Here is a 13,204-nt window from a genome sequence, read left to right as displayed (position 1 = left end):
GTTGTCACTTGGTGGTGAATTAATGAACAACCAGAAAGTTACTGCACTTCTCGCACCATTAATTGTGTTATATATAGACTGCATAAATCTTTTCCAATCAGGAATTGATGGCACTTGTAGAGTAAGCTGCAATAAATGGAGCCACTTACCACATACACACAGTATATCTCCCACAGGTGGTGCAATACGTCTGATGGAATGGAACTGATCGTGTTCAGGTCTAGAACAGTAATCTCCTGTAATGCATTGCTTGTCTTGCTTTGAAGTATCTCAAGTTCTGTTGCAGAGGGAGACATTTAAGGCTCTAGGCCTCTTCAGATGTTGGGAGCCAAGGATGTGGGGATACATTTGATACCAATCACGCTGTGAAATGTATTTGCGACAGCGATAGTGCAAATCATGAAATTGACCTTGTCAAATATGTATTGACTGCATGTACACTTGGGACAGATTCTTCAGTGTGGTTAACAGTTAACAGTTGACACTTGCAGTTGTTGAGCTATTTTATGTAATAAGCCACTTAACAACTGCAAATAAGTATTCACTTAATAACCTGAAAATAACTCCACTATATAACCTCGAGCTCAGTTCGCAGACCTATGAGGGAGGGCAGTGCAAGAACACAACCCAGTGACCCACATTCCCTCACGCTTCGATCCCACACTAACTGCCGCCGCCCCCCCCCCCCCCTCCCGCCGCCTCCCTGGAACCTCCCCCTTCCCTGCCCCCACCCCTTTCCCTTCACCATGTTTCACCTCTGGAGGAATGTGTTTTATCCTGTGACATGGATCTACTATACTTAGGCATGATACACACACATAAAAATTTTTTTCAACCCATTTCATTTACCAGTAAACCATTAAGCCATTAAGACACTAATTTTAACAGTCTGTGATTTTTTCAACCTCTGTAACTGATTTTTCCATCCTATGTAATGCAGAAACTATTAGTAGAAGAGAAGAAAACAAATAGGACCTTTTCTGTTGGAAATATAATGTACTTTAATTTTGTACTGGCAGATACTTTCATTAGGAGCCGCAGTTTTAGTTATTCGAGAAAAACTTTCCAAAGTACCTTTAAACATCCCTCTACCCCAACACTCACACCACAATGGTCAGGGTTTTTAGTATGTTGTTCAGGACATTCCCTGCTAGCACCATGCAAAAATTTGTGACTAACACAATTTTTGCTCGAATTTTACTTAGGTGACTGCACGATGTACATTGTACAGTTGTACATTCTATTGAAAATACATTTTGTCTGAAAAGAGATTGTTTTATTTAACTGTTTCACAATCATAAACACCATTGCAGTTCTGATGTTGTATTGTTTACAAGGGAAATATGGTAATATTGTCACACTTCCAAAAGAGAGAAGAGCTTCTTTGTAAGAGTTACCACATAATAGTACTCTAGAAACCTGCACCGAAAGAAATATCAGAAAACTAAAACAACTGGGGATGAAGCTCTTAATAATTATGACTTGGAAACTGAGGTGGGACCAGATAAAAAATAGGAAGGAAACTTGTAGGCAGTGCATTGAAACCTGACTGAAATGGTTTAGTCGCCTTGAAAAGATGGTCTGTCAGAGACTGTGTTGAATATTATTTGAGAAGATATTGAAGACAACATGTTGAGAGAGAGAGAGAGAGAGAGAGAGAGAGAGAGAGAGAGAGAGAGAGAGAGAGAGAGAGAGAGAGAGAGATTGAGAGATATGGATTTATGGTGTGCTTTTGGGTGTTCAGTTGCATTGTTTACGTTTTTATGCACAATATCTTCTTTCAGTACTGTGAGTTGTGTTATTACGAGTACTTCTTTCCTGGACTCCAACCAGAGTATGAAGTATTGTGCATAAAAATGAAATCAAGAGCTCTGCTAAATACCTGGAAGCACACCATTAACACCATAACATAAAAGCCCGAGTTATCTCGTTTTTATTATTTTGACAGAAATTAAAATCCCTGGTGCACTCAGGCACTTAAGAACAGACCGAAAAAAAATGAGAACCCACTTACATCTGTTTCAGCACTGATAGTTAAGTGTTCAGCTGCTAGAAAGCATCAGGTCCTACATTTGTAGCCTGCTGTTGTGTTGGTTGAAGTGGTTGCCACTAACTATCGCCTTTACTTTGTGCAGCTTTGGAAACTCGGCAAGAAACCGCTCACTCTTAGGCTCTCTTCTGTATTGTTGTGTAGGCAGTGCTATAGTGATCCTGAGTTCATCAGATGAGTGAGAAGTGCTCACCCATGGTATGAGATAAATAGGTCCGCTGTGCTCCAGCCAGCTTCTCCAAAATTTATGTCCATGGGAAAAATAAAACAAAAAAATACTGCTATCAGTACATTAAGGGGTTAATCAGTCGTGCCAAGGAAACCTGAGAAATTACAAGAGACTGATTGATAGATCAGAAATGATCGAGCAGGACAAGGTCTGGATTTGCAGCAGATTGTGGAGGAAGACACCTGTCTGGACAGAAATAAGTGAAAAATTCCCATTTACTACACTAGGAGACAGGGAAGGTTCAAGATGATGACTTTTGGGAGATTATGCCATTTTCAAATGGAAGAATCACTCTTTCATGATTAATGGTAGATCAGTGTATTTTTATTAGTAGTAATTGCTCTCCTTTTCTTTCCTCGTGATCACCAGTTTGTAGGCAGTAGCAGCAGACACAAGGTTCCATTTACAACTAAAGAACTGGAGTCTCTCTCCTTTATCCAGCTGTTTGGATGTAGCAGTTTCTTAATATATAAAATGTTAGGTCTGATGCAGTCGACTTTTTCCTGTAGGACAGTATAGTCGCAAATGCGTAATAAATCTTAGTTCTGTTTTTATCATATTATCTTCTCAGAAGTGAAGAAAAATGTGTTTTTTGCAAAAATTTTTTTCTAATTACAGATTATATGCTTTTAGAAGAAATGACAAGATCAGTTGAAACATTTTCAAGAGACCCAACAAAACGGTTTACACGCTTGGCCACAGAATTGCCTCCGGTAAGATTATTGCACAGTTCTGAGTTAAAATGCATTTACATGTCGTGTGATAGTTGTTCTATTTTTGTGAATGTAGTTTTAGTTGGGAGGCTTTGAAATGACACCTCCTATAATTTTACTCACTTTTAGTATAGATTTTATGACAGCACATCATTGGATTCAATTTGTGTTAAGGTACTTTAAAGTGATGTATTTCCTAAATTACAGTTTTTGGCAATTCAGAAGTGGGCTGTGAGATTTGTTACCAATAGGTTCAAGCAACACATAAGTGTTATGGAGAGGCTTCAGGAACTAAAATAGGGAGGGCGATGTTATTTTCGAGAAACACTGTTGAGGAAATTTAGAGAACTGCGGGCGTAAGGACCATGAAGATAAGAGGCAAGAAATTAGGGCTCATATAGAGGCATACAGACAGTTGTTTTTCCCTCGCTCTGTTTGCGAGTGGAACAAGAAAGGAAACAACTAGAAGTGGTACAAGATACCCTCTGCCATGCAACCTAAGGTGCTTGTGGAGTATCGCTGTAGATGTAGAGTGCAGAAAAATAAAGTGAATTAGACTTGAAATATTGCTAATCGTTGCACCTATGACAGTATTAAATGATGATTCTGAGAAAATTGTTACCTCTTAATACTGTCACCAACTGACTGACTGTGTGTGCTCTTGATTGCTTCATGTGAAACGAAATGTAGATGTTTTTATCAATTGTTAGGTCTTCAAAAAAGTTTGCAGTATATTGTTAACATACCTATCAGAAATTAAAGGATTTGTGGAAAAAGATCAGTCCAATAATTTCTGTTGCACTATGTGCATACCACATTCCTGTCTTTACATCATGCCGAGGCATTGTTATGCACTTCAGGAGCGTTCTTACTATCATGCGTGGACTTTGATAGACAGTTGCAGTACTGACTTAACCAACAGTATCTTAATTGATCAGTCAATGCACAGTCATTACCTTGCGAGATCACACTTTGATGTTTGTGTGCAGCTCTCTGAGCTAATACTACTGACAAAACAGTCTGAAGAGCAAAGTGGCTGAATAATTTTCTCACCCCTTAACTCATCTAATTCATTCTCAGTTAAAACTGATAAGCCACCTACAACACAGGGTGAAACACAGGCCAGAACAGCATCTGGGGAACCCTGTCTGCGTTTGGCAATATCGGTGATGCCCCCTTTAACATTTCTTTCACTTACAAATGTTTAGAAATATTAATATCATATTCACATTGATTTAGACTGCAAGCGGTGCAGTTACATAGCCAGCCTTGACAAAACTTAACAACAAAGCAAGCCCTGCTCTCTCCACCATAAAATTATTTATATTGTTCTAACAGTTGACAAACAATTTCAGTTGATTTTAATTTTGTAATTTACTTCTCATAGTGAATTATTCAATGTTTCATTTCATGATTAATAACACAGATATTTCATGAAAATAATTGGACTGAAGGAGGCCACTTACTGAAAAGCAGAAGTGTTAGTTATTGATAGGCACACACACAAAAGAAAGAAAAAACTTGCTAGCTTTCAGAGTTACCCTATGATATGAGAGTGTAAAATACACGCACGCGCGCCCACACACACACACACACACACACACACACACACACACACACACACACACACAGTGCCTGCTAGGCTAACAGTGCCAATGCTATTTTGCGGCAGGTGCACTGGTTGTGGTGGATAGAGGAAGAGACTAGGGTGGGTGAGTATTGTGTAGGGAGGTGGAATCAGCATTAGTGAGTAGAGATCGAAGAGGTAAAAGGGTGGGGATGGTGGAAAGTCAGTGAAGGAAATGGTTAGTAACAACTAAACACTTCTGTTCGGTGAGTGGTCTCCTTTTATCCTATTATATTTACATTCTACATGAACTTTCCTACAACTTTTATGAAAATTGTTCTTTTTACATTAATAAATGAATTTTACTTTTAACTGATGTTATATTTGTGATACAGGTGTTTACTACTTATGTAGGGTCGTGACAATTCCTTGTATAATTTGGTAATATTTTTTTATGTCGTAGTGTACTTCTTTCAGTTAACATTATTTTCGTGTTTAGACAGTGAAGTATCCATTACCTGGTTATCACTGTGTAACATAACTAACTCACAATTTATGTTAAGAAATTTTAAAATATTACTAATTAGCATATTGAAATGTCGGACTGTCAGGAAGACAAACTTTTGAATACAAAATATTCATGTATCGTGTACTTCACTTTAATGCGGAATCATATATACTAAACTGTTTTTATGACAGCTAAATTTCATCAGAGAATGAGTGTCTCATGCATGAGATACGCTGTGCTCTGACTTTAATTTTCTCATAGGTTCACGTCTGTTGCTGATCCTACACTTGTCTATATTACTAAAATGCTATTCCAGAATGTGGTACCAGTGCAGCTTAGGATCAACAAAAATTCAATTTTCAATATTTTCTGTAATTATCAGAAAGCTGTCATAATCTACTTGTTGTTGTTGTTGTTGTCTTCAGTCCTGAGACTGGTTTGATGCAGCTCTCCATGCTACTCTATCCTGTGCAAGCTTCTTCATCTCCCAGTACCTACTGCAACCTACATCCTTCTGAATCTGCTTAGTGTATTCATCTCTTGGTCTCCCTCTACGATTTTTACCCTCCACGCTGCCCTCCAATACTAAATTGGTGATCCCTTGATGCCTCAGAACATGTCCTACCAACCGATCCCTTCTTCTGGTCAAGTTGTGCCACAAACTTCTCTTCTCCCCAATCCTATTCAATACTTCCTCATTAGTTACGTGATCTACCCATCTAATCTTCAGCATTCTTCTGTAGCACCACATTTCGAAAGCTTCTATTCTCTTCTTGTCCAAACTATTTATCGTCCATGTTTCACTTCCATACATGGCTACACTCCATACGAATACTTTCAGAAATGACTTCCTGACACTTAAATCAATACTGGATGTTAACAAATTTCTCTTCTTCAGAAACGCTTTCCTTGCCATTGCCAGCCTACATTTTATATCCTCTCTACTTCGACCATCATCAGTTATTTTGCTCCCCAAATAGCAAAACTCCTTTACTACTTTAAGTGCCTCATTTCCTAATCTAATTCCCTCAGCATCACCCGACTTAATTAGACTACATTCCATTATCCTTGTTTTGCTTTTGTTGATGTTCATCTTATATCCTCCTTTCAAGACACTGTCCATTTCATTCAACTGCTCTTCCAATTCCTTTGCTGTCTCTGACAGAATTACAATGTCATCGGCGAACCTCAAAGTTTTTATTTCTTCTCCATGAATTTTAATACCTACTCCGAATTTTTCTTTTGTTTCCTTTACTGCTTGCTCAATATACAGATTGAACAACATCGGGGAGAGGCTACAACCCTGTCTTACTCCCTTCCCAACCACTGCTTCCCTTTCATGTCCCTCGACTCTTATAACTGCCATCTGGTTTCTGTACAAATTGTAAATAGCCTTTCGCTCCCTGTATTTTACCCCTGCCACCTTTAGAATTTGAAAGAGAGTATTCCAGTCAACATTGTCAAAAGCTTTCTCTAAGTCTACAAATGCTAGAAACGTAGGTTTGCCTTTCCTTAATCTTTCTTCTAAGATAAGTCGTAAGGTCAGTATTGCCTCACGTGTTCCAGTGTTTCTACGGAATCCAAACTGATCTTCCCCGAGGTTGGCTTCTACTAGTTTTTCCATTCGTCTGTAAAGAATTCGTGTTAGTATTTTGCAGCTGTGACTTATTAAGCTGATAGTTCGGTAATTTTCACATCTGTCAACACCTGCTTTCTTTGGGATTGGAATTATTATATTCTTCTTGAAGTCTGAGGGTATTTCGCCTGTTTCATACATCTTGCTCACCAGATGGTAGAGTTTTTTTTATTAAGAGGTAAAATCTTATGTTGAAAATTTACGCAACAAGACAGATATCACAGTTACAAACTGTGATTCATTTTGAGGCAGCGTGGCTGATGATACGCCATTACCCAGACTTCATTCACCCAATATTTGAGAGCACTTGGTGACTTCCAACAAAATTCAAGCGTAATTTCAAATCTTCTCTAAACTTTTTCTCACTTATATATGCTTAAAGGAAAATATTTAACACATTAAACTCATTTGTAAAATTGTCAGACATTTCAGGCTGTTTTTTTACATGGGAGTTAGATTCATTAAAGAATCGGAGTTGCTGTTTGCTATAGAAGACAACTCGTGAAGGTATTTTCTAGGTGATCCCTTTGTTGCTGTTGCTGTAGCTGTAGCTGAAAGGGAATTACAGTTTTATGCATCTATAAAAGGTAGTTCCACACAGCATATGACAACTTCCACTGTCATATGTTGGCAAAAGATATTGCTGAGAAACTGCAAAAATTCTGGTCCTGCATAAAATCACTAAATGGGTCAGAACCTTCTATTTAATTAATTATTGAACAGCATGGTGTGACAGTAAAAGACACCAAAAGTGAAGCTGAAGTTTTAAATTCTGCATTTTAAATATATCATTCATGCAAGAGAATCGTACAGATCTTCTATCTGAGTGCGAGGTTTCCCGGCAGTGTCCACTGATAAAATTCTCTCTAGCTTCCAGATGTGTCAAATGGTTAAAAATCCCCAAGCTTGGCCATTGTCAAGTGGTGAGTGTATTCTGCTTGCCACTGTCCTTACATAGCCACACTGCCATCTGTAATGTTGGTTGTGCTCGCTACAGCATCATATTAGGTAATGTTTTTGTTGCGTATCAACTTCAGCCTTCCTGTGGCAGGATCCCAAGCCATGCTTAGCTGCAGGTCACCATCTTTTTTTAGGGTATTATCACGTATGAATGGTGTTGCGATGGGGAGCCCCTTAGCTCCAGTTATAGTCAACCTGTTTATGGATTACTTTGATGAAATCACCCTGGACATGGCTGCTGCAAAGCATAGTTGCTTTTATCATTATGTTGATGTCGCATTCAGTGTCTAGTTTCATGGATGTGAAAACTGGGAGAATTCGTGGATCACATCAACAGTATCCATGACAATATCAAGTTCATGACAGAGGTACAGACAGATGATGCCTTGCTGTCCCTTGACGTCCCCATCCACCGTTAAGCAAATGGGTGTCTCAGCGCCATAATGTTTACTGGAAACCCACCCATACGGAATGATATTTGCATGCCAACAGCTATCACTATCCATCACAGAAACATTCTGTCCTGAGGACCTTCGTGCATTAAGTGGAAGCTGTCTGAAACTGAAAACCTGACGAAGGAACTGAGCCACTTATGGAAAGTATTCAAGGAAAATGGCTACAAAAACCACCAGATTTTGGAAGCCACCATCCCAAAAATACGTAAGCAGAAGGATCCCGAGGACGACTCGAAGAAGCTTGTGTTTTTGCCATTCTGTGGCTCAGTAACAGGAAAGATAAGCCGGCTCCTAAAGAGGCATAAAATTGATTCACTCTTCAGAGCCCCAGCAAAAATTCCACAACTCATGAGGCCTGTAGATGCTGATGATGATGTAGGTCTCAGAGCATCAGTAGTATATAAAATACCATGTAGGTGTGGACAGTTTTATGTTCAACATACTGTACATGCTATTGAACAGTGCTGTGTAGAATATGAAAGATGCTTTTGCCTTAGATACTCTGAGGAATCAGTTGTAGCAGAACATGTTCCAGAAAACAGACGTTGTATTGCATTCGGCAGTACATCTGTTATTAAACAGATAAATGGTTTCAGCGGATAGCATAATAAAGGAAGCTAGTGAGATAAAAGTTAGTGACAGCACCCTCAATAAAGATAGTGGCCTGCAGCTAAGCATAGCTTGGGGTCTGGCCATCAGAAGGTTGAAGTGGGTGCAGCAGGTGCGCAACTAAAACATTACCTTATGTTGCACTGTAATGACCACCAGTGACGTTGCAGAAGGCAACACAGCTATGTAAGGATGGTAGCAGCAACCAAAAGACAGTCACCACTTGACAGTGGCCGAACAGTACTCAGCTCATGGTTGGAGAGAATTTTATCAGATATGCTATCATTTGATCGTCAAACAGACTGCTGTACAGAGGACGTAGAAGGAAGAATATCTGACGTTGAGGAGAAGCTGGGGGGGGGGGGGGGGGGGGGAGGAACCAGATCTGGAAGGAATCCCAATTCATTTTTACAGAGAGTATGCTTCGGTATTGGCCCTGTACTTGGCTTGCATTTATCTCAAATCTATTACCCAGCCCAGAGCCCCAAGTGACTGAAAGAAAGACCAGTTGATGCCTATATATAAGAAAGATAAAGGAACAAGCCCAAAAAATTACATACCAATATCCTTACCATCAGTTTCGTGCAGTATTCTTGAGCATATTCTAAGCACTTGAGGCATAAAAGCAGTTAATTGGCATAGATTTTGAAAGCATTGCCCGTGTGAAACTCAGCTTGCCTTTTTCTCACAAAATGTTCTGTGAACTGTGAATAAAGGCAACAGGGAGCCCATATTGCAGGGTTTCAGGGAAGGATTTGACAAAATACACCACTATAGACCATCAACAAAAGTCCGATTGTATGGGATAGGTTCTCACAAGTAAATCTAGCCAAGGGGTAACTTTAATTTTGAACAGCTTTGAATATGTTGTAGTGTAGAGCAAAGTAAGAGACAGGCATTCTTTTATATGTACCCATACGGTCATTAAGGTGTGAAACACCCCATTAAAAAAAAGGAGTTAAATATTTCCAGATGAGTACCAAGGAAATGGTAATAGATATAAAAAACTTTAAGTAAAAGTTTTATGGTTTTTAATGTATGTAACAACAGTGCATCCAGATTTGACTTATCAAACAACCCAGCATAAGAATTGGCGTTGAAGCGGATAGACTTTGGATGTGCATACAGTGATGCAGATCTATTTCTGGCTTATTTCTGGCAAATGCATCCTTGGAATACCACTTCATCATATATGACCAAATAGGGTACTATTGATGCTATGCATTTTACTACTAGTCAAATGCTGAAATGAAAAACAAAGTAGTGGGGGAGGGGGGAGGGATGTCGGAAAAAATGAACTTTTTTGACAAATCTGCATGTACCATTGTAAAATACATTAAAAACTATAGAAATTGTAATTGAAGTTTTCTTCCATATCTGTTAACGTTTAAGCAGTATGAATTTAGAAATATTAAACTCAGTTTTTTAAAGGGGTGTTTCACCCACTTAGCAGCTGTACAGCTATGTATAAAAAAAGACCTCTTATTTTGCTCTACACTACAGCATTTTCGAAGCCTATCAAAATGAAAGTGCACTCCTTGACTATGTTTACTTGTCCGATATGTGAGTGGCCCAAGACTTCTTAATTAGCAGAACTCAGTACATTGTCCCAGACAATGAGTGGTCATCAGAGACATGGGCATCATTAGGAGCACTCCAGGGAAGTAGTGATAGGACCACTCTTGTTCTCTATATACATGCTTGATCTGACAGAAAGGAATAGCAGCAATATGACTATTTGCTGACGACGCTGTAATGTACAGGAAAGTGTTGTCTCTGAGTGACTGTAAGAGGAAACATAATGACATAGCCAGAATTTATATTTGATGTGACGAATGGCAGCTTGCTCTGAATGTAGAAAATTTTAATTTAATGGAGATGGGTATGGAAAGAATTCTTCTAGTGTTCGAATGAGATCTTAGTGCCGCGCTGTTTGACATAGTCATGTCGATTAAATATCTAGGTATAATGTTGCAAAGTTATATGAAACAGAACAAATACATAAGAACTGTGATAGGGAAGATGAACGGTCAGTTCTAGTTTATTGGGACAATTCTAGGGAAGTGTGAGTCATCTGTAAAGGAAAACACATATAAAACACTAGAAAAGCCCCTTCTTGAGTACAGCTTGGGTGTTTGGGATCCCCACCAGGTTGGATTGAAGGAAGACTTTGTAGCAATTCAGAGGTGCGGTACTAGATTTGTTACCAGTAGGTTTTATAAACATGCGAGTGTTACAGAAATGTTCCATGAAACCAAATTCCTGGAGGGGAGGCATCATTCTTTTCTCAAAACTATTGAGAAACTTCAGGGAACAGACATTTGCGGCTGACTGCCAAACTATCCTACTGATGCCAACATACATTTCTCGTAAAGACTGCAAAGATTGGACAAGATAAATTAGGGCTTTTATGGAAGCGTATAGACAGTCATTTTTCCTTTGCTCCATTTGCAAGTGGAAAATGAAAGGGAATGACTATACTGGGGTGCAGCTATGCCTGCATCTGATTGAAGCATTTTGTGCAGACAGAAAGGGAAAATACTTGCCACTTTGCCAATTAACCCTTTCTGTGTTGCCAGTACTATGCAGTCAGCTTTCTGGGCTGCTGTCAATACTGTTATTCGTAAGAGCTTCACTATCCAGTGATACATTGAGCACATAATAAAGAATACTATACTCATACTTTAATTTCACATTTCATACAAACATTCTGAGCAGTTTTTTATTTTCATGGATTTCAAACTATTTTTCAGTTACTTATTTTGATATCTTCTATGTGACCAGAGAAATAACGCATTTTTTATCGTTATACGAGGGTTGAAACTTAAATAGTGTCAACTATTTATTCACAACTGATACAAAAGAGTTACATGTTTGCACCTGTTACTTTCCTTCAAAGTAGTCACCAGCGTTGTGTAGAACCTGTTGCCAGCGATGTGGAAGGCATAGTATACCGTTAGCAGAGCCTGTTCTGTTGATGGTGCGAATGGAGCGGTCTACTACCTGTCGAATCTCTGGAACAGTTCTGAAGTGAATGCCATGAAGTGGTTCCTTCATCTTCGGAATCAAATCAAAGTCACAAGGACTTAAGTCCGGGCAGTAACACCTGCGATCAGCTTTGCGAAAGAAGCGGCAACGCGTTCTGAGCAACCCACCCATCATTTTGCACGACAATGCACTGGCACATACAGCGCAAGCTGTGGCTGCTCTGTTCGGTCGATGGGACTGGGAAGTACTGTACCATCGACCATACTCCTGGACTTAAGTCCTCATGACTTTGATTTGATTCTGAAGATGAAGGAACCACTTCGTGGCATTCGCTTCAGAATTGTTCCAGAGATTCGCACCATCAACAGAACAGGCTCTGCGAATGGTATACTACACCTTCCACATCGCAGGCAATGGGGTCTACACAATGCTGGTGACTACTTTGAAGGACAGTAACAGGTGCAAACATGTAACTCTTTTGAATCGATTGTGAATAAATTGTTGCCACTATTAAAGTTCCAGCACCCATACAAAATTCATTTTAATGAGGTGAAACAGTGTCAGTGATGTTTCCTAAGTGAAGATGCACTCTCTTCAACTTCTGGTAGAGACCAACTGGAGGCAGTGATTCCTCAAATGCCCAGGCTGTGTGGGGGGGAACGTTTGACATGGAAACAATGGCAAACACTTCTGTCCACATCAAACCCACTAACAAACAACAGTACATAGATTTTGGCAGTTGCCATCCTTTGCATGTCAAACATTCCCTCCCATACAGCCTTAGGGTTCGGGTCAAATGTATTTCTTCAGATGCAGATTCTTTACAGCAATACACCACCACTCCGACTTCAGCCTTCACTGAATGTAATTATCCCAACAGCCTAGTTCAGAAGCAGATTTCCTGGGCCATCACATTCAATCCTGGTACTACTGATCCCTCCAAAAAACAACTTTGGAGCACACAACTTGTCACCCAGTATTAGCCTGATCTTGAATGTATCAATCAGCTACTTTGGCAAGGTCATGACTTCCTAAAATCCTGCCCTGAAATGAGATCCATTCTGTCAGATTTTGCCCACCCCACCTAGAATAGCTTTTCATCTCCCTCCCAGTCTCTGCACCATCCTTGTCAGACCCACCCTATGCACCATCCTACCACCACCTATTCCAGCCCTGTAATTGGCAAAACATATACTATCAAAGGGAGAGCCACATGTGAAACAACACATGCCGTACACCAGCTGTTATGTAAACACTGTTCAGCCTTTTACATCAGCATGACTACCACCACTTATCAGTCAGGATGAACGGGCATAGGCAGAGAGCACATACGGGCAACACACAATATCCTGTTGCAGAGCATGCTGTACAACGTGACAGTCATGACCTCAGTGTGTTTCACCACACGCACCACCTAGATTCTTTCCCCAGACACCAGTTTCACAGAACCTCGCAGGTGGGAACTAGCACTACATGTCCTTGGTTCTCG

At 39.7% G+C, this 13,204-nt stretch overlaps 1 protein-coding gene across 1 annotated transcript in view; it reads left to right on the top strand.

Annotated features, from left to right (window-relative positions):
* Nucleotides 1-13,204, top strand: part of LOC124805367 (box C/D snoRNA protein 1) — an 81,072-nt gene that overhangs the window by 34,150 nt on the left and 33,718 nt on the right. Inside the window, exon 3 of the mRNA XM_047265919.1 lies at nucleotides 2,898-2,992. Within this exon, the coding sequence (XP_047121875.1) occupies nucleotides 2,898-2,992 (95 nt within the window). The remainder of the gene's footprint in view (nucleotides 1-2,897; nucleotides 2,993-13,204) is intronic.

Source organism: Schistocerca piceifrons, chromosome 7, assembly GCF_021461385.2.
Source record: "Schistocerca piceifrons isolate TAMUIC-IGC-003096 chromosome 7, iqSchPice1.1, whole genome shotgun sequence".
Classification (NCBI taxonomy): domain Eukaryota; kingdom Metazoa; phylum Arthropoda; class Insecta; order Orthoptera; family Acrididae; genus Schistocerca; species Schistocerca piceifrons.
Note: the sequence above shows the minus strand (reverse complement) of the source record. Positions and strands in the feature narration are given on the sequence as shown.